Raw genomic sequence first — 23531 nt, forward strand, 5'->3', positions numbered from 1 at the left:
AAACTACCGGACCGAGAAACCATCGCAATTCCACCCGCGAAACCCCCGTACCAACAACCTTCGCCCTCGTGCCCGGAATAAACCATTGCCGTACCATGGTTGGAAACCGTTTCTCAATTTTGACTTCCGCGTCGCAAACTTTGTATTTCACGCTCAGAACGAATGTTTCCTGCGACCTTATAGTCTGTACGATAGTACGGCCCCTTTCATTCTCTTTCCTCTTTCCAAGCATGCGGTTCTGGGTTTTTTCAAGAAAATTCCAGAGTTTCCATTCAGCAACGCGAGTGCGATTTTTTGCAACCTAAGGGCCAAAAGGTCGAGTTGCAAACATTTTAAATAAATTTAAATCGAAGGATTCAAATAAATTTATACAGATCTTTAACGTATTAAAAAAATCAACAGAAAAAATCCACATAAACTGCAATAAATGTTAAAGAGTAAATTGAATTTAAATAATTTCGGAAGGGGGAGAGGAGAAATCCTCACATAAATTTCTGTAAATGCTAAATAAATTCAATCCAATTGATTTTCCAAGAAAGAAAAATCCGCCAAATGTTTTTCCTAAATAAAAAAGAAAAACCGAGAGGTCAATAATTCCAGACGAAATTCCCTCGTTCGTTTTTATAGCGCAGTAAAGTTTTGGTCGGATTGTTGTTGCGGCAGCTGGAGTAGGAGAAATTATCTCGTTCTATACAACAATCGCACGGGTTTTCCGCTCTCGGGCGCCTACGCGGCGCCGGCCTGCACAAGGATATCGTCTCAAGTTTGCAGATTTCGGACTAACTTCTTTCCGCCTACGCTGCAACTCGTGCCTCGTTCTCTTTTTTTACCTCGGGATTCGAGAGGGCGATATTAAGAAGTTCCCCGCACCGGGAAAAGTCGCGAGGGTTCGCAAGGAGCGTAAATTACTGCGCTCAGTTGCGCATCGGGATAAAGAAACGCGATGCGCGAGAAATAAAAGAAGAGAGGCTAATCACAAGGTGGTATCGACAAGTATAATTGGCCGATCGAAAAGAAACATCCCCGCGTCGGCGTTCGCCGACATTGCGTTATTTATGAGCGCGAACTTTTATTACCGGTTGCACTTACGAAATTAAACTGCGAGCGATGTTTCAACAAAATACTCTCTCCCTCCCTCTCCCTTTCTCTTTAATATTAGAGAGAAATGGCGTATCAACGTAATTAAGTCACGCTCTTCCTTTTGTTTTTGAGCAGAGTAACGAGATAAGTGTTATCGCCCGGCATTAATTAAATCTAACAATTTCTACCTCGCACAAAACAAATACCAGTCCGCCATCTTTTTATGGAGCGTTAAAGTAGCCCTTTCATAAATTAAATTTATTAAATATTAAATTCCCAATTTTTACGCCATTTTACAAATGTAAATTGCGAGCTCTTGATTTTTTCAAGGATTTAGTAACAGCGAACGTACGTTTCACCGCCGCGTAATTAAAAGCGTTTTTTTTATCGAGTCAAAATTATAGTGTCTTGTGTTTCTGCACTAAAAATAGGAATTCTCGCATGAATGTTACGGCGCAAAAAAAAGTGTTGGACGAGAGATGGGTTAACGAGGCAGTTTTACCAGAACGGTAACGCGGGAGAGGGGTTAGGGGGTATAATTGAAGGATCCAAATGATACTTTAATGACTGCATCCCTCTCACGAGATTTCCTCTTGTGGGAGTTTTTTTTATTGGAAGTGCGCTTCTTCAACGCACACCTCCGCGGAAGCGTATTTGTCTGCCTTCCTCCTACGAGCAGTGGATCCAGCGATGGTAATAACGTGAGAGAGAAAGAGAGAGAGAGAAAGAATGAGAAGAAAGAGATAAAATAGAATGAGGTTTATTGCGCGCTCTGGAAACAATCCTTTCGCGGAGCATAAAAACCGAACGATATAGGAATACAGAATGTAATAATGAAAGAAAAAATACAGAAGTGCGATACATAAAGGAGCCTTGATGTCCACTTGTCTTAAAAAAAAAAACAAGACAACAAAAATAGTTGTGTAAAATAAAAAAAATAACATAATTGTAAAAATATAAAAAAAAGCATATGTGAAAGTAAGTAAAAATGAAAGTAGATAAAAGTAATTAAAACTAAGAGAAACGAGATTTTATGCAACAATTAAAATGCACGTTGTGCATAAATATTTGAAATAATTTTTAGAAGCAGCTCTCGTTATGGTTGAATTGTAAAAGCTGGCATTAATAAACGATAAATATACAAATTGAGCGCAACTGCAAGCAAGTGAATTCGATAAAATCACAGCATCGAAGAGGGAAAATGTGCAAACAATTTTCTCTCCGTAACAACTTTTTCTCACTCTTCTCCGCACGATTACTCGCAAAAATTCTCGCAAAGCACGCGCGATCTCATTATTATACGATCGACGGAGAACGTAGCGGCCGAGACAAAGGACCAAAATTAGGAACCGTTTGTGCGCCAATTGCGGACGCGTGTTTTCTTCACGCACGGAAGAAAACACGCGAAAGGAAAGGAAAACGAATGTACTTTTCGGGAAAACAGGCGGCTCGCGTTTCGGTGTAATCCGATGGAAAAGGATGAAACTCGAGGGTAATGGGGAGGAACTACTTCGCCTCATCCCTCGAAGGCGACGCGGTAGGACGAAACAACGAAGTGTCGGAAACATTCGCTCGCTCTGGTTCGGAGAAAGAAAGAAGGGATAATGCAAAGACGACGCGACGCTACGACGAGCGAACGGCGAAGAGAAAGAATTCAGTACGTGCGACGGGAATGCAAGCAGAAGATGTAAACGGAGAATTCCATGGAAACGCGGCTATGCGACACTTCATTCGAGAAAGTGCATCGAAAAGTCCTCTAGACAAATGTTGCGATTGATGGATTTGATCGAAAAATTCGTACAAGTGTAGAATAAATTATATAATTATTAAATTTTGGTAATATAAATAAAGAATTTTGTATATGTATATAAAAAAAGATTTTAAAAATAGATCTTTATATTACTTGTATAAAAATACACTTTTATACAATTCTAAGAATACAATTGCAATAATATAAATAATACTTTCGATTTCTTTTGCCTTTTTTTTTAAATATTGAACTTAAGGAAACATCGATAAAGATAATTATTGCGATTGTTTTATTAATCAACGCAAAATTCTCGTTTTATTTAATTGTTTTGAATAAATTTCGTTAAAACCATGTCGATATTCTTCTTCGTCATCCAACATTTTTCACGTAGCGAAAAAATATTTCTGCTTATCGTCAATCGCGGAAACACGATGAGAGAAGTCGCGGCTTTGTTTGCTATTCGTCGCGGCAGCTACGTTTGCAGAAATAAAAGAATGCAGGGCAGAAAGGCGCAGTGACGGTGGTACTGTCGCAAAACACATTGCAATTTTAATAACAATGGCTATTTCCGATTTCTCTCAATTTTGCAAGAGTCTTCCAATATCGACTTTAATACGACCGTGCTTCGCATGCTGTCTGCATTGAGCTGCGCAATTTTACGTTCCGTTGGATACGTTAAAATTTCAGCTTTCATATGCCGTGTTACGCCAGCAGCTTGCATTATTCATTACCGAGAGACATACGAAAAATATCGCAATTTTCATCCTGTCATTTATAATTGATAATTTCAATCTTAAAATAACCGATCGTTGCCATTTGCTCGCGAGATATCAGTGCTCTCAGATTAAATCGATCTCGCGAACGAAGCCGATTCCAGATTCGTTGGACGCGCTAAACTTTCGGCATTCATGACACGCGGTTTCGCGCTGCGATCGTATCCGATCGGACATATTTGCGAACTGGCGACGGTGACGCGCCTGTGAGGCACTACCGTCGCACGAAGCGACAACAAGAATCTCGTTCAAGTGAGCAACTCAGCTGTGCGTACGCGCTACTACGCGCATAGGAGGCGCGACCTATCCCACTACCCCCTCCCCGCCTCTCCTCCGCCCCTACTCAGCGCGCAACGCCTCATTCATAAATCGAACGCGCGCGCGTAATTTTGTGAATGCGACTTCTGGCGAAAGAAAATGAGAGTGTAACGCAATTGGATCAGCTCGCGGATGCAATTGTCAAGATCTTATCGTTAGTGTACAACCATGGAATTTGATTCTGTCCATGAGGAAATTTTCCAAACTAAAAAGTCGCTTTCTACATATTTATAGTTTATGATTAATGTAACGACCAATAAGCTCTAGTCGTTACGTCAATCATGAAGTGCGAGTATGTAGAAAGTGGTGACTTCTCAGTTTAGAAAATTTCCCCATGGACAGAATCATTCTATGGGTGTACATACAAAATTTTAAGAAGATTATCATAATCATCTTCGAACGGAGCGAATTAGAGAAGACTCAATGAAGGAAAAACGTATTTTGTGTAGACACGCAAGATATTTTACAGCCTACAATCGACGAACAATCATTCAATGATAAGTACGAAAAAACGTGTAATGAAACTCGACGAATTTTTCTCCTAGAATCGTATCCTGAACGAAAATTGCGATACGCACATAACCTATTTTACTCGTATTACAAATGCACTTTCGCGAAATCGATTCCCCCGCAAGAAATGCTTATACGTACATGGGATCTTTGTACGCATGCAATTTCAGAATCGTAACTGGAGCATGGAGGAAAACTGAGCATGTCGGATTAGAAGTTACGACAATGTGGAGGGCATAACCTCTCTTCGCACCTCGGCAACTCTCTCGAGTTGCAAAGTCCACCTGTAGTTTCCGCCTTGCCTTTGTTCGCCGAGAATAGGAAACACTTTCCGTTTATAATTCTAGAAGGCAGGCAGTCGCGGTTCTACGCGTAATGACTGTAACGCGAAACGCCGCTGTTATTGATTTCGCAACAGAGTATTTCCTCTCCTCCCTCGTTCATTTCTCCGTCGCGCGGGCAAAACCGCGTATTTTTTTTCACGTTCGCGCACAGTTCAACTGTCAATGCCATACACAATCGGGGAGGGAAAAAGCGCGAGGCGCAAACGGGTTTCGGATTTCATTCAAAAATAAAATGCTGAGACGCAAGAGATCGACGTGCACGCGATCGGGTTCTATTTCAAGATTCCTTTCGCATAGCTCGCAGTTCCCGTGTCCCCGGTATATCTTTTTGAATTCACCTGCGCAAGCACCTCCGCGCCGTCGTAAATATTTCACGTGACGCACGGTATCGCGTATTTTATTACCCCATTCATATCACAAAAGTTATACCAACCAATTTTTATTCCCGTGCGGAACCATTGCGCGCTTTATGGCTGCAAAAATGAGCGATCCGCCGGGAAACCACCAGTCCGCTTTTGCTGCTTCACGGGTGAGATTTCAAAAGAGATTGTATCCACTTCTGGAGAGCTATGTGAATAAAATGCACTCACCTTTCTTCTGTTGTAAAAAAAGCCATAATAATACACGTTTTGCGTATCGCAGTGATTTTATCATTTTTCCGACATTAATGTCTAATAAAAATTCCAATAATAAATCTAATAATTCATATTAAAAATTCCATTGAAATCAGCTAATAGCCTGTTATAAATCAAATAATTAATTTTTAAGTAACTTTCGTAGAAGTTGAAAACAGTTCTGCGACTTACAATTAAACTTTACAATCTTTATTTATCAAACGATATTTGTCAAAGGATAATTTTTATTTAATTGGATTTATAATTTACAAGTTAATTTATATCTTTTTGGATACTTTATGGCTGTTCATATATTTGAAATTAAAATCAATCTTCTTTTTCGCTCCGCCGCCTTGTTCTCGAGAACCGCTTGTTCGTAATACCGCGCCAGTTTCCACCACCACGACACGCGTTGCTTCAACATGTCGGTCGTAGCAGTAGCGGTGGCTGCAATCAATTGTGTCAGTGCGAGACGAGGACGACGCGTATCGAGACTGTCTCGCTTTAGTGCGGTCGTCAGTCCGTGTTGCGTGACTCATGACTCGGATCGTGCAACAATCGTGGAAGCGATATTGTGCGTCTCACGATCCCCGAAATGGCGTTGACTTGCTTCATCTGCGAACGACGTGCCGAAGACGCGCAGGAGATACCATCTGACGTGTAAGATTTAAGCCAGCGCATGCGCGCGCGCGCGCGCACACGTACGTATGTGTGATATACACCGTGTGTATGTGACGTGTATGTGTGTGTGTGTTCGGTAAGCGCCTGCGTAATAACGTACCTTGATAGATATCTTCTACCAAGGTACTTGATGTCCAAATGAATCAATAATGATATATAAACTGTATTCGTATATAATAATATTCGATTTGATTTCGTCAGATCCTAACGATACGATATGAATTTAAAAGGGCGGACACATTAGAGAGATAAACGAAAAAAGAGAAAGAAAAAAAAAGAAAGAGTATCAACGATGTCTGTGATTGGAATTACCAGAGATGGCGCAGTAGTTTTCCCAATAACGTTTAAGACTGTAAACTGTTGGCTCAAGGCAACTTCGACCAAACTTTGATTAATTTAATCGGCGATTAATTGACCGATATCTACTTTCTTAACATAATTGAAGTAATTTATCAATATCTTCTTTGTTTATATAGAGTAACGATTCTTTCCTTAATACATAAAAAAAAAAGATTCTCAAGTAGAAATAACAAATTTTAGAAATTTTACTGCAAACGATTCTCTAACAGTTAATTCAATTACTGATTAAATCAATCAGAATTTGATCCAAGTCGTCCTTGAACATAGATCTGCGTTCATACAGGGTGATTATTAATAAATGTTTCCACTTTTTATCATCGGATCACGCATTTATAATTTCTATTATAATATAATAATATGTTAGAAATACATATCCGTCGGTAAATCATGCTCCAATGGTAAAAAGTGGGAACATTCATTAATAATCACCCTGTATATGATCCAACATGATATCATACGAATATTGTAGAATTTAAGGAACTTAAGATCCTGTTGAAGAATTTCAGGATGATTGTGATTTACGACGTTACATAAACGAATTTAAATCTAAAAAAAAAAAGAGATTTTTAAACAATAAAAAAATAGTACAAATAGTACAAATTTCTATAGCACTACTCTCCGATCTTCAGATCTCCTGAGAGCGAGGATCACTTGAAGAAGTGGTTGGATGCGATTGGCGAGGCTGACGGAGACACGCTCGCACAATTGTCATTGTGCTCGCATCATTTCTCACAAGCTTGCTCCGCAGGCTTGATTCTAGTGGACAATGCCATTCCGACTTTAGAACTGGCGCCAACTTCCTCCGACCCGATCGCGAAAGCCGCAGAGATGGATCGATCGTCACCGCAGAGAGAACCGGAAACCGAACGATCGCCCTCGCCACTATTGCATTCGCAGTCATCGTCGATCAAGCGGCCAATCATCACAAAGTAAGAAAGTAATTAATAGAAATAATTGTTCGTCAAAGATAAAGTGGCGCGATCGATTGAACAAGTAGTTCCCTAGAATTTTCTCACGTTTAAAATATACGTGCCTCCTGAATTTATATTTCAATTAGGGCTTATCAGAAGAAAACGCGCGAAAAAACTTGCGAAATCGCAATTCGTGTTTAATTTCCCTCGAAAGAAATTGAATAAACGATCTGATGCCTGCTCTCTATCTCTCTCCTCTCTCTTTCCGGCGCCGATCGTAATCGTGCTAATTTAGCTTTGACACTTCCCGTGGAACGTGACGAACGCGCTGCTCTCTTTTTCAAGGGGACGGCGAATTCACATGCTGCCGGAGGAGGAGATGAAGGAAATACAGCCGATCAAGTACGTGCGCTACCTCAAGAGCGTCAACTGGGACGAGATCTCGAAAGTACCGACGGAGGCAAAAATCGTCTGGGAGGTAGCGATGGAGGAGCTGAAGGAGAACAACGATAAGATAAAGCATTTACAGGCGCAAGTTCGCCAACTTAGTGCGACCGTGCAAAAACTTAAGAACGCATTGAAACGAAAAAGAAGAGCAAATGCCTTTCGTTAAGTTTTTATAAGCATATTTACATTTGTAAGTTTTATAAAAGAGACATTTTTTTTTAATGTAACTCTTTTAATCTTTCTAGACGATTGTTACGTGAAATTAATAAAAAATAATGAAACATCTTGCAATTTTCGCATAATATGATTTTAATTGCTTGCGACTAAATGGAATTCTTTCTTATGACTTATGACGTTAAAAATATTGAAACTTTATCGGTACATTGAGAGGAAAAACAAATGATTGTGATTATTCACAGAATTATAATTGTATTTACTACATATATATATTTAGAAACGTTTATTTTATTTTCACCATCCATATCTTAATATTTTACTAATATCAATATTTGATATTAGTAATTTCAATAATTCAAATAATATTCGTTTCGATAACTACAAATGAATATTATTTGAAATTATCATAATTTATAATAAAATTTTGTCATGTTCGTAAGACTATAAACATAAAGTTATTATTATTAACATTACAGTGGTAATAACTATAAAAATGGAGCTCTTAACCATAATTATTTCAGCTTGCAATTACAGACACACAAATACCAAAAACTTTTTTCAATGTAATAAACGTTTTAATTTTATTTTATTTTAATTTAATGAATTTAATTTTAAATTCACAAGTACAATCACTATAAGCCGCTTTAGTGTTTATAAAATATTACGGCATTTTCTATTCTCGGGCTTGTTCATGATTTATTTATTCGCGAATAAATAGCAAAACAGGACTACCAAACGGTAGCGGAAGTACCGCAATTACGCCGCGAATAAGATCTACCTTTCTCTATTATGGCGAACGAAACTAAGCTGATTCCCGCTGTCGCGCTATTTGCATTCGACAATGCGACTGTACGAGCGGAGAAACGCGCCGCGGCAAAAGCAAATGCGTTCGTCGATGGCGGATCCTTTCACGGAAGACAAATGCGAGCCCTCGTTCGCATTCACGCTCACTCCTCCCCGTGACAGTGGTACGTAGCGCGCGCGTAATACGTTTACCACCGACAGCAATCGGAGAGAATGTATGGGACGAAACGGGGTAAACTAGAAATGGGAGGTCGCCGCGATGAAAAACGAAGAACGGATGCGCCAGTGAGACGGCTGTACAAGAGACGAAAGCTGCGGTAAAGCTGCTTCATTTGGTATACGGACTATTTTCGTATACGGAACAAAGCTACTCGATTACAAGCTAGTACTGATGCAGTAAAAATGAGAATAATAGTAATTTGTGCCGGGCTGTTGTTAAATGTGTGCGATAGGTTCTGAAGATAAAAATAACCTATAGATTAATATTATATTTTAATATAATTTAATAAATAATATATTTTAATATATTAATCGATAGGTTATTTTTATCTTCAGAACCTATCGCACGCATTATATGTATTATAAATTAATGAGTAAAGCCAGTGAGACGAGCAAAAAAATTTAGGTGTTCGTATAAAGGATAAATTATATTTATTAATATCTTTGACACAAATGTTTCGACTCTGCGGAATCTTCTTCAGTGTGTACTTTTGCATTACCAGCGCAGTAACACAAATATCTTTCCTAACGGCAATGTTCTCAATGCAAATGACGGCAGTTCGAGTATGACCGAATTCGAGTTCATACTCGAATTTTGCCGTCATTTGCGTTGAAAACATTGCCGTTAGGAAAGATATTTGTGTTATTGCGCTGGTAATGCAAAAGTACACACTGAAGATTCCGTAGAGTCGAAACGTTTTTCTGCTCGTCTCACTGGCCTTACTCATTAATTTGTAAATTGCATATCGGGCTAATCAGATTATTGTTAAGTATTATAATATATAAGGATTATTTTAAATTTAAAGTTGAGATTTAATTAGACTCAAGTTGGATTATACACTTTTTAAATTAAAATAATATTTTTCATAACATTATGCGTAAACAGTTTTAATAAATTTTCCTCAGTATCGTTTCACGATAGAAAGCTTATTTTAAAGAAAATCGATTGATGAAATTTTTGCGTTACTGATACTAAATAAACGTTTCTCGAACGTTCGAGAGTAAAAATCGTCTTTCCACCACGTTAACTCCGCTCTTATACGGAATTTCTCGGATGCAGCGCAGCACGAAACAAGCGAGCGCGCGCAGGAAGATCAAGGCGGAAAGGATAACGTTGATAGACAGACGGAAAACGAGAATAGGGGCGCGCGGGGGAGGAGGAGGGGAGTAGGAAGGGCACAAGTGGAGAGCGGGAGGATCGCGGAAGGATCGAAATGCATTCGCGCGAACCCTCCCCCCCGGAGAACCACCTCGGCAAAGCTCTGCCGCAGTATACTAAATCACCATCCCCCGGTGGGCACGCTCGTATAACCCCGCGGGATGACGGGGGATGAATAGTGCGCGCGAGCCAGGTCATTCTTTATATTTTATTCACGTTTCATTTCATCCCCGGCCTTCACGTGTGTGTAGTCGAAAAGAGCGGACGGACGGCCCGTAACGAGAGCGACGCAATGGACGGTGCATCGTGCGAGATGCAGTCTCGCGTGCAACCAGAGACAGGTATGTGCGATGGCGACGCGAACATCTTTGTGACTTTATTCTTCAGAGAAGAAGTCTGATCGGACTCTGATCGAAACGCCGGTAATTTCTCTTTGAGGAAATAGTAATAATTTTTCTCTCGCGCACAGAAGAAAAATTAGTATCAAGTTAACAATTTATTGTTTCATATATAAGCAAGAATATTAAAATCTTCCTGGAAGAATTTATAATCTTAAATAAACATAATTTGCTTATATGAAGAAAAAAATTTTCTTTATGTAAGCAAATCATGTCTATTTAAAATTATAAATTCTTCCAAGAAGATTTATATTCTTGCTTACATATGAAACAATGAATTGTTGATTTAATGCTAACTTTTTTCTGTGCAATAAAGGAATTATTTGCAAGAATTACTTCGCCCGATTAAAATTAATTTTTACATCTAATGTGTAACTAAACACGAGTTCATCTTATCAAGAATTATCTAGTGCGATTATAAATAATGAAATTATACGCGAGTGTACTGTAGAATTTTTTTTTAATATTATATAATTGACTAGCTGTGTAATTAGTGAAAAAGAAGAGAAGAGGTAATTAACGAGCAAAAGTTTTAGATGATTTATAGTTGAGACGCGATAGACGTTAGTAATTTATTGCAGCGCTTCTAACATGATATTTATAGGACGAATTATAAAAATAGAAAAGAGCGAGGTTGGTGTTCTAGATTACACTCGAAAATTCTGGTGTTCCAGATTACGCTCTCGGAAAGAATCCGAGGAATCTGACGTCGCGCGGGTAATAAAAGTAATAATGCGAGCTCAAACGAAAAATATCAGATTTAGAGAAAATCATATAAAACTTTTGTAAGATTTATTTCAAAGACGGTATCGCACAAAAGACGAAAAACGTGCGGGAACAAAATGTGCGGGAACAAAACGTGCGGGAACAAAACGTGCGCTACCACGGCGAAAGAAAAACGCGATGTATGTTTCACCGCACGTACGACACGTATCTGCATTTCTTGTTTTACAACACTGCGTCATAAAGTCAACCATGTAAAGACGCATCGAAAGCTTCTCCATTTCAAACGTCGCAGCGAGCCGGAATGTCGTTCGTCCCACCAACAATTTTATTCCAACGGTATGATGCATCATTTTTATCGCCGGTCTTAGTGGCAGATTTAAGCTTGCGGCACTCGCGAAAAGTTTGAGAAAGTATGTCGCGAAGAAAAATGTTTACGTGTCTGCTTTTATATCACGCTCAACTTCAGTGTATTGATAGATAAATAAAGAATTTTTATTTATCGCATATTAATTTGCTCGATAATGCCTCGCAATATCGTTACGTTTATGCAAGTATATCGAGATAGTGAGATTGACGTTTTAGAATAAAACCCAAGAAACTCGCGGACAGAGAGGCTTCCCTCGCTTATTATTTGTTACCGCGATCAAAAAGGGAATACTCACGCGAACAGTGGGCACTTTTTGCTTTTCGTTCACGTGCCTTCGCGAGTCCCTACATTTTTCAGCATTTTCACGCCTCGCAGGTGTGCATTAAATGCCGTAGGGCTGTTGCTCGACGACGAAATATCCGATGAGCGCAACTGCGTTTCTCTATGCAGCGGCCGACTATCGAACGAGTTTGCTACTGAAAGGCCAACTTTACCCCGTCGCCGGACTATAAAGTGCCCTATCTACTGCGAGTCTGTACCGCGAGATATAGATCCTTGCCCGAAATTCAAATTTCCGATGTTGCTGGCGCACCGGTGCCCGTAATCTCGATTAAAGAGCCAGGGTATCTCAACCTCGATGTATATACGCTTTCATTCGACTCTTTGAAGCGTATCTCATATATCTCGCAGGTTCCGCAGAGAAAAATTTCTCGCCGATAAAGATTGATAAAAGCGAAGAATTTTGAAAGAAACACGTCTCCCTGTTTAAAACGTTCAGCGCATAATATTTAGGAATGTTATTACCGCGACGTCGACGACACCCCGTATAGCGGGGCCGCAGATTTCCGCTTGTAGTTTAGCCGGGTGAGTGTAAGCTGTTTCCCATGACTGCGCGATTAAAGCAATTTCGACATGCTCAAGTTGTGATTCCATTATACGCGTGGCAAAATCATGCGGGTAATTCCAACAATGGTGGGAGTAACTCAATATCGATCATACTTCGCGATAATTTTAACATAAGCAAAATTGCCAAGATTGCCGCCGTCACCTACACGCGCACTTACTTCGAAACTCATTTTCTTTCGTACGACTACACGCATAATATACTTATAGCTTGCATTCATGTTTCTAGATAACACTAGAACCACCGGAGTCATTCTGACTCCGCCAATCATTTCAATTTTTTTTTTTCAATTTTACGCTGAGAGAAAAAAGTGTAATGGTGGCAACTATAAAGCGACAGCTATAAAAATTTTGTTAATAGAATTATAATATATAGTTAAGTAAACTATATTACAATTATTTAGTGGTTAAGAAAAGTAATAAGAAATATTTGTAATTACTATATAATATAGTAGTTATACTATATTATAATACACACTATATAACTATACTTTATTATAATATATACTATATTATACTATATGCTATATAACTAGCATATTATAATATAGTTGGTACTATGTAATTATACTATATTATATAGTAATTACAAATATTTCTTGTTACTTATCTTAACCATTAACTTAATTACCACCACTACAATTTTTTTTTCTCAATTTTATATAATATAATATAATACAGAATATTGTGAAAATATGTGAATATAATGAAAATAATTCAAATTAATGTTACAAAATAAATTATATAAAAATAAATTTTCACTAACCAAAAGCGATACCAAGAAACATCCGAATTGGCGACTCGGTGGTTTTTACATTAAATACGTACCTCTGGAATTTATTTCATTTTCGTTAAAAATATATTTAAATTCCCGTCGACAAAATAGCGGTTGGAGAAACTTTTCGCCGGTGAATTTATAACGTCCATTACAAGCCTTACCTTCGCCAAATTACTCTGAACGTGCCCCTTTGCCCTCACTGGACTCGCCGGGTCATAAAGAGCAAACAACTTTTCTAATATACTCGATTGCCGGCCGACACGCCAAGCGTTATGTCGCGCGTTACATAGCCGGGCCGACTGTAACTACAGTATCGCCTTAATGCCCGTGGTTGCCCCGACAGCGTGCTCGAAATTCCGAAATTGAAACACTGCACGAGCGGCGCGGTAGCGGCAGCGTTCACCCACCTGCCCCGCCGTGATCCCACGCCGATAACGCGCGCTATAAATCTCACCTCGTACTACATCGTCGTTCACCGAAAGTTTTACGACCGAGATAAACCGGTCATGCTATCCCGCTTGCTGAATTCACAACGCGCGAATACGAAGAAAATTCGAAGATCTGAGCGAGCCGTGACGCTGCGACGCGATCGGGATAGTTTCTGCATCGGTTTCCCGTTTACTTCGAGTTGCAACGATTAACGTGCAGCGAAACTCATGCAGCGTCAATACTTGAATGTTTCTCGGAGCTTATAACGATTTTAAACTTCGGCGTTACAATTTTTTAATAATTTTGAACTCCCTTTGTTTTCTTAAATTTATAATTAACGACAGTATCGAAATAAAACAGCGTAACGTATTTAATATATTTTTTCTCGAATTTAATTTTAAATTCTAATTTATAGAAATATATTTTTGAGAATAATTAATATTTGATTTTTATCACATTTCATCACAAAATCCCAATGGATTCTTTCTCTTGCTCTCGAATTCATAATTTGCACGAATCAAATTTAATACAAATTTGTTTAAATAAATTGAATTAATAATAAAAACGGTAATATTTCTTTTTTTACAGTTTCGCGTAAAAGCGGAATACGTTCCGACTCGCGGGGAAATCGTTGTATTTAAATCCCGTCTGTTTAACGATCGAGTATTAAGGAGTATTAACGTGGCAAATGGAAGTGACTCTTACCATACATCTGCTGAATCCCGTGGCGGTCGTCCTCCGGTAGCTCGTAGTTGGCACTCAATCCTTGGTACCAGGGATACATGAGAGCACCCTGGACCGAGCTGTGCGCCAGTCCCAGGGAATGGCCAAATTCATGAGCGGCCACCGCGAACAGGCTGGTGCCTGGAAGAAGAACAGAAAAATATTCAAAATCGGCGCGCCCGTCTTATCTACACGATGCGCCTTGCGCTTACAACCGCAGATACTCGCGGGTACGCAAGATAAGAGTCGCATACAAATTCGCAAGGACCGTGGTACCTTTGCTCACTGCACTTTAGCGCATACTTATGGAACACTTTGCGAAAATAAAACGCGACGTGGCGAATTTATTAAGGCGAGATCGGTTACATAGTGCAATTGCAACATATGTACTTATTTATTCGTATATTATTCTCTTTCTTATTTTATCTAAAATATTGTATGTATAGGTTTATTAGAAAAGTTAAAAATCTACTTGGTTTCTCGTGTAAAATTAGCGCGATGAAGTACGTAGTTTTTCACCTTCTGCATTTTTAAAGATCGCGAACAAATAGACTGGGGAAGGATTAATATTTAGATGCTAGTTAGTTGAGTATTATTAAATTTCAATTTAATAAAAACGTGACTAATTTATGTTCATTTTAGAGCTGTGCTATAACCGAAAAAGTAATTCGGCGCGCAATTTATTAAATTTTGAAGAAGTATATAAAAATCACACGAATAAATGTAAGCACTAAGATCTAGCTACGACCATTAAAGGTGTTTTTGTTTAATTTGTGTTGTCACATTATCGGTCGAATATCTCTCTAAAATAGTGACTTCTTGCTAAAAATATCAATTGTAATTTAATATTCCATTTTATTTTCTAGAAAAAAACATTGTCTTTTTCGGGAGATAAAAATATACACGTAATCCGAGGATATAGTTCTTTTTACAAAACTATTTGAATAGCATAGTAGCAATATTCATATAAACCTTGATGCAGTGGAGTTACATTTTATACCTTCTTGCATTTCTTTTTCTTCAAAATCAACACGAACGCAATGTTTTATAAAAATCTTCATGTTTTCATCCTTGATAAAAGTTTAGTTTCACCTCTGATATCTCCATTTTCTTGATATATCTCCATCTTTCTTTCTTTTTTTTTACTATCTCCAGTGACACCGAGTCATGGTAAAGAAAAGTGTATCGAAACTTTTTCGCGTTCGAGTGTTCGCGTGCCGAGTTTTCTGGGCAATTGCATCGGGAATTGCCACCGCCGCCGCCGCCGCGGAATCTCCGCCTTCATTTCGTTTCGTTTCGTTTCGATGCGATTCGATTTCGACCCGCATCGAGAAACTACTTTTCCAGATATGGGTTAGGATCGTAAAGCGATCGCCGATTCGAGGAGGGTTGCTGTCGCCGGAAAAATTGATAGTATAGCGAATCGTTGCTTGCATTGCCGAGAAGAGAAAAATCCGCGATAATCGTGATACCAAAATTTCACGAAAAATCTCTAACGTAAACCTTACAAAATTCAATCATTTAAAAAAAAATCTGTAACCGGTTGTAAAATTATAAAATTACTAAAGAAAAAATCTTTATAGAAAATACATTTATGTAAAAATATTTTAAATTTCTGTCCCACAAAAAATTATATATCTATATTCAAAAAAATCGGTAAAAAAAAATACAAGATTTAGCAGAATTCAGATCCATTTGTGCAAATCTATATTACTGTAAAGCAAATAAATTCAAAAGCAATAAAAGTTTATAACGCTGCTCTTTATAGGTTTTTTAACTGACGCATTTGTTCAAGATCCAGTAAAAGCTGTCGTACTTCCGAGATACAATCGTTTAAAAGCAGACACGGACATAAAGCCCCATAGGCGATGTAAAGCGATAAGTATCAAACACATATAAACCTATAACGGGGTCGATAAAGGGATCTGCGAATTACTGAGGATACCTGCTCCGCCATCTCCCGTTTCTATCACGCGAGCTTATATGAAACGCGGAGCGATAAAAGCGGGCTGCAACAGCTCGAAAACTCGCGTTATATCGTTTATCGTCGATCCGGCTTACGCGCGTTACCCTCCGGCGTAATCGCGTCAAGAGTTTCACTGAATACCAAAATATTACTTCGGGGCAACGAATATACATTACGCCACAACGGGAAAACTTCCGTTATATTCGTTATATATAGGGGAGAGATACGGTCTTCTTCTTGAGTCACACGGTATTCGCCTCTCGCGAGTTAAACGGACAGAGAGACTAAAGACGAGACGACGGAACTTCCATATTGTACAAACTTGTAACGTGCGGGAGAAATTTTATGTCTTGTGTGACGTAGCAATGTTAAAGTTAATTGATAAGCGACCGCGGGTAAGGGCATTACGGAAGAAACAATATAATCATCCTTGTACATTATATACTGAGAAAAAAAATTGTACTCTCTAAAATCTTTGGAGTGGAATCCCATTCTAAAAGTGTGAAAATCCTGCCAGTCTTGATAAAGAGTGGTGGGATTTTCACACACAGAGAGAAAAAATTGTAGCGGCGGCAACTATAAGGGGACAACCATACCAATTTAGTTAATAGAATTATAATTTCTAGTTGAGCGAACTATATTATAGTTACTGCAACTAAGTTAGTGATTAAGAGAACTAATAAAAAATAGTTGTAATTAATATATTAGTATATCGCAACTATTTTTTATTAGTTCTCTTAATCACTAACTTAGTTGCAGTAACTATAACATAGTTCGCTTAACTATAAATTATAATTCTATTAACTAAATTGGTATGATTGTCCCCTTATAGTTGCCGCCACTACAATTTTTTCTCTCAGTGCACTTTTAGAGTGGAATTCCACTCTTTTAGATGAAATTCCACTCCAAAAAATTTAGAGAGTAGTGGTGGCAACTATAAGAAAACAATCATACAAATTTAGTTAATAGAATATAGTTAAGTGAACTATATTACAGCTATTGCAATTCAGTTAATGGTTAAGAGAACTAATAAAAAATAGTTGCAATACACTATATATTTATATAATACAATAATTACAACTATTTTCTAATTAATTCTCTCAACCATTAGCTCGATTGCAATAACTATAATATAGTTTACGTAAAACTATATATTATAATTCTCTTAACAACATGTGTATAGTTGTCCCCTTACTGTTGCCATCACTACAATTTTTTCTCTCAGTGTACATACATGTCTATATAAAAGAAGAATGTTTATATCTCTTTATGAAATGAATTCTTAACGAGATGAAATTTTTACATAAAAGGATCGTCATAAAACATGTTTAAGATGAATGTTTCGAGATGTACTTAGTTTGGATTTGCTACTCTAACTGCGGATCCTCGACTCCGACTACTCTGACTGACGCGCGAACACTCGAAAACCATTAACCTAAATGACCGTCGTAAGTGATATCGCCTTACACGCCAACGGTTAATAATTCTCGTTAGGCAAATGCAATTAATGGCGCGGCGAACGTCGCTTTAAATTAACTCCCTCCGATGGTGTGTGTGCGTGTGTGTGTGTGTGAGAGAGATGCGCATTTTGGATGGAGAACAAATGTAACCGATTTGCAAGCGGCGTCCAACCGCAGTTATGTCAGTTATGAATTGCGAATGTCGCGTCGCTGATGTCACGTTTCACCCATGAACGAATTCTGTCTTTGCAATGTCTTCGCAAATAGCGAGAAACTGAGACGCGGCGGTTTGCGAATCACGTTGCAGCAATAGAACGTCCCGCGGGGAAGAGTTCGCTCTAACGGCAAACGAACGTGCCGTGCTAATCGTTTCAATCCCGATTTAATTTCACTTTCCCATCATAACGTCTCTCCCTTTTTCTCTCGCGAGCAGTTTCATTTTCTTAATGTGTATTTCGATTTTGGTTCTGGTAATTACAGCGCCCGAGAGACGCGCGTGGATTTCACGGAATTTTTCATGAATTTCGCGAATTCAGAATCTCCTGGGAAGACAAAAAGAGAGAGAGAGAGAGAGAGAGAGCAGGAGAAAGTAGCGAAGGAATGCATGTAAAAAAAAAGCGGCACAAAGACCTTAATTTCTTTCGGCGAAACGCGCGCGGCGGGCGCGTGCTTTGAGATTTTTACTTCTTTGCTCCGAAACATCCGCGCGCCACGCCGGCCGACGGAGCTCTTTAATTCCTTTAGCCGCGGCGCATCGATACCGCAGAGAGCTGGCACGGCCAACGAGAAAACCAACTTCACAGTAACTATCTTACCGAAATCAAACTCGCCGTTTATCAAGAACTTGTATACGTGCCAGAACCAACGTTTGCTTCTTTCTTGGCTTTTTTTTTCCTCCACCCCGTGCTCTTTCGAACAACTTATTACTTATCTCTTCGACTGAAATTTTTGACTCTTCATTTTTCTTAATAATAGTTCTGTAATATTCAACTTTTTTAATACAATCCTAACTTTGTTAATAAACTCGAAATCTTTTTAAGGATATTAGGCTGTCAAATTGCTTGAAAATAAAGCTCTTCTTGATGAGTCAATTGCAAAAACAATAAAAGCACATCCAAATTTACCCTTTTACATAATGTTCACTGCTAGCATGTGGACGGAAAAAAAATTATTATTAAATGTATACATATATATATATATTTAAGTTATTTAAAAAATGACGTGACAAAGGAACGACCATATAAGAATTTGAAAAAATGTGTTCTTACTCTTGTAGCGACACAAAATGTAAAAAATGAGAGCAACATTTTTCTTGTGAGATGTTGTATGTCGGACTCGTAGTTTCTGGTCAAATAAAAAGAAAAACTAAAATCGCAACAAAATTATGAAAACGGCGATTTTTTCGAAATAGTAATTTTTTGTTGCAAGACACGTAACTTTTTAAATTTTTTTTAAAAGAAAAACTAGAATTTTTATGTTTACTGTATCAGAGGTTTGATCGGAAATACATAACACATGTTCTATATACTCCAGAATTTTTTCAAACCGATCTAAATTTCCGTCTTGCAATCAAGGCAAAGCCAAGAGACAAAAAATTGTCGAGATAATATATATATATATACGCGTTTTTCTCGACAATTTTTTGTCTCTTGGCTTTGCCTTGATTGCAACACAAAAATTTAGATCAATTTGAAAAAATTCTGGAGTATATATTTAATATACATATTTAATACATATATATATATATATATATATATATATATATATAATACCAATTTTTTTCTATCTACATTTTAGCAATAAACATTGTATAAAAGAATAAATCTGTGTGTGTCTCCACTTTTTTACAATTGATTCATAAAGAACTTAATTTTTAACCGCCTAATACTTTTAAAAAAACAAAGCGTATATGTAAAATGTTATTTTCACGTTGCCTGTTTACTTAGACGTACATTTACTGTTTATAGAAATGATTAAAAACAGGAAACGCAGGTGTACACAGGAAGAACAATTTTGCTGAAATATAGATTCTGAAAATAATTACGCGGAACCAATTTAATAAATTCTATCGAATGTTTAACTTGGCTGTTACAAACTGTTCAAAACTGTTTGCAACAACAACATTATCATGCTTGGGCGTCCCACATAATTATTACGATCGACACAACATGAAATTATTTTCTGATCCGTATCCAGCAAAATTTTTAAACGCTGCAATAAAACTGTACTTTACGCGTATGCGTCGAACGCTGAATGCTTTTATCTATTCTCGTGGTGTTCGAAATAGTCAAATCGAAGTAACGTCATGAAGTAACGCCTCGTTGCTAACTAGGCCACCTCGAAATTAACTGTTCGAGTACGCATGCAGCAGTTGATAATGAGAAGAGAGTGAGAGAGTTTCGCTGGTAGAGGTATTGCACAGTAACGTACGGTCATAATTATGCTAATGTGCGCCATGAATGCGGCCGGCTGCGCCGGAGAACTAAGTCAGTGCAATATTAACGACGCCAATCGGGAGCCGCGAGCGCGCGTCGCGACGCTCCGCGTCGGGAAATCGCCCAAATAACGCAATCTACCGGAGCGTGCAATCGCGCGCGGCTAAGCGAACTCGAACTTCCGATAGCGGAACAATAGTCCGATTAATTAATACGGCCAATTAATAGCCGGGACGTGACAGTGATTGAATCAGCCTCTCCCCTGACGGGGACGAGAAAATTAGCCCGCGGCTTTGCGAAGTGCAAGGAAACCGCGTTTGCGGAAGACGCGGCAGGAGATTACGAAAGGGACAGACGCGACGCTATCACCGCCGGCGATAAGGCCAACGACGTTGTTATTAAGAGTTTCGATTAAAGTTTCACCGAGAGAAAATTCCTCGACTCGTGGCGGTTATGAGAACATGTAAAGTGAACTTTAACCACGTTAAGCGCCCGACGCGCAAGTTAACGCGAGAGTTTCAAGTGTCCGGCTAGGAAAAATCTCACGAGGAAAAATAATTGCGTTTAAAATTACGAGGGGAAAAAAAAATTTTGCGTTTAACCAAAGCTTCAGACTCTTCAATCAGAAAATAACGTTTACCAGTTCTTCTTTAAACGTGGAACGGATATGCACTCGTACTCATATCCCCCATTCAATCTCCGTTCCCGGAGCGTTTTCCGCGGTTTTGCCACCGATTTTTCCGCGAATTTTGTCAAAACTTTTCTGCGATTCCGTAAAATTTCGTCGAAATGGACTGTGGAATAAAATTCTCGATTATCTGCAATATTATATATTATTATTTTAAAAAAATTTTAAAATCGTTCCTTTAAAAAAATTTTAGCATCGAGAAATACAAGTCGAGATGTAACAATTATGAAAATTATAAACCTGAGAGAGAATCTCACGCATTTGTAAATTCCGTAAGTCGAGAGAGGAGGGCTCTCAAGACTTCTCATTCTTCGTTGCAACCAACTTCTCACGTTGCAGGAGTTTCATTTTTTTTTTTTTTTTGCAAAGCGGATTTGCCCGAGCAAATTAGTTCTTGTCGGAGAAAAAAGCTGCTACTTCGAATTGTATTCCGTGATGTTCATTCTCCGTTGCTTGAAATCCTCTCCCCCTCCCTCAGGTGCCGGGGTGGTGGAGAGTGTAGCGCGCGAAGAAAGTGCGGAAATGTATTATGCAGAACGTTACAACGAACGACGCAGAAATGTTCGTGACGCTGGAAACGAGATGACGGACTTTTGTTGCAGCGCTCGATTTCCACAAGGACGAGCTTATCGACTGAAATACTTCACGCTGTCTTCCCCGGCGCGATAAATTGTCAACCGCGTATACAAATTGTCTCTAATTATTCTCTGCTAATTACTCTTCCCCCGGTGATAAATCAACGGAATAAAACTTACTCAGCGGGAAATGAGAAATAATTAAACGGTTGTGACCGAGAACAAAAGTTCCCTCCCGTTTTAACACGGAACAATAAATCCAGCTCTTTATAAAGCCCCCGTGTTAATTAATTAATTAATACATGTTGATCCGATACGTATAATTTTCTGTTTACCTGCAAAAAGAAAATCGCAAATCCAAATTAATTGTTTAATGAAAGATGTATTTGCAAAACATAATAATCGTTTTAATTTAATCTTGTTGTGATCACTCGCGTCAATTAATAATTCTGTAACATTTAAATAAAAAGGGTACATAATGTGATAATTCCAATTTACGAAACAAAATACATAGCTTTTAATAACTGTTATTAATGTGTGTCAGTGATTACTACGTAAGCGATATAGATTTGTTAAATAACATAATGCGTTTATTCGACGCAATCTAAAGGCACGAAGGTTATATTTCAATCGTAAATGAGAATTAACGAGCGTATCAGAAGCGTATGTCACACGGGATGCGGAAGCAAACGCAAGATTGCAGCACGGCGACAGGCAGACAGTCGGCAAGTTTAACTATTGCGCTATGGCACGTCGCTTGGCTAACTGTTGCAATTACGAGGTCGTAATCACGGGGTGATTCGCGACACGAATTACGCAATTAAGCAATCTTAATGGAAGCAGGAGGGACGCTCGCGGTGGATGGATCCTCGCAACTCGTGCGGAGAAATCGGCATCTCTCTCTCTCTCTTTCTCTCTCTCTCTCTCTCTCTCTCTCTCTCTCGCTCTATCTCTATCTGTCTGTCTGGCTTTGCTCTGGCAACGGCATCATGTTGCCTCAATTGTGCACTAATTAAATGCACGCGCAATGCCGAGCCATTAAGGAAATACTGTTAATCATTCCAACAGGTTATCTGTCTCTGTCTTTAGGTCTTTTCTGCTAACTTTCGTCGAGGATCGTCGCTAACTGCATCAAGCATTTGACATCGAAACGCGGTCAATGAAGACGATGCGCTGAACTCGCTCAACTCGCTGAAGAGGAGTGAAAGCGTGAAAGACATCAGACATCCGAAATATCCTTGATAACGCGTAATTATAGAATTATTCCAATCAATTATACAAACATGTATATAAAAGTTCTCTGAAGATATTAAAAAATGAAATCAGGCCGAATTCAATCAATGAAACAACTAAAACAATTCAACAATTTCAAAAACTTTTTCCCCGACGTTATTTTATGAAATGCATATTTAATTATTCAGCCATTTGTATAAAAATGCAATTAATTTTGCATAAAGAGAAACTTTTGTTTACAAGAAAAAAGAGCCAGGTGAAAATAATGATACCATCACCCATTTAATTCTCAAACATATATTTGGTAACATGTTATAAATTGAAAAACTCGGAATATAAATTTTCATTGCGTTAAATGGGAAAAAAAAATATATTTATATACACTGGAATTAAATTTGGGTAAATAAAGTCACGCTATTAATAATTAATATTGGTAAACGTATCAAGCGCGTGCCGTTGTTTGGAAAAGTTCGAGATAAAGCTGCTCTCATTGTATTAAAAGAAAGGTGAAAACACGTCGAAAGGATCAATAAAGAAAACGCGCAAACAGTTCGCCGAGCGCGCACACACGCCGCTCGTGAATACCTTTATGTGCTATCCGACGTTTTATATTGATCCGGCGTTATAACGTCCTGCCCCTGACAGAATTGAAAGGACCGCTTTCTCGGAGCAATCCGGAGCCCCTTTCTCCCGCAGGCGTGTA

The 23531-nt window shown here is 38.4% G+C and overlaps 2 protein-coding genes across 5 annotated transcripts in view; one reads left to right on the plus strand and one right to left on the minus strand.

The window, feature by feature from the left end:
- LOC105199222 (matrix metalloproteinase-2) overlaps window positions 1-23531 on the minus strand; it is a 184658-nt gene that overhangs the window by 13389 nt on the left and 147738 nt on the right. For all 4 annotated transcript variants that reach the window (XM_026137978.2, XM_011166207.3, XM_039457605.1 and 1 more), the window contains one exon: window positions 14454-14612. In XM_026137978.2, coding sequence (XP_025993763.2) covers window positions 14454-14612 — 159 coding nt within the window. The remainder of the gene's footprint in view (window positions 1-14453; window positions 14613-23531) is intronic.
- LOC105199221 lies at window positions 4236-8232 on the plus strand. The gene is made up of 3 exons (XM_011166206.3): window positions 4236-6049; window positions 7060-7359; window positions 7687-8232. The coding sequence occupies exons 1-3, from the start codon at window positions 5985-5987 to the stop codon at window positions 7952-7954; spliced, it is 633 nt and encodes a 210-aa protein (XP_011164508.1). The 5' UTR covers window positions 4236-5984; the 3' UTR covers window positions 7955-8232.

This window comes from Solenopsis invicta, chromosome 14 (genome assembly GCF_016802725.1).
Source record: "Solenopsis invicta isolate M01_SB chromosome 14, UNIL_Sinv_3.0, whole genome shotgun sequence".
In the NCBI taxonomy this organism is placed as follows: domain Eukaryota; kingdom Metazoa; phylum Arthropoda; class Insecta; order Hymenoptera; family Formicidae; genus Solenopsis; species Solenopsis invicta.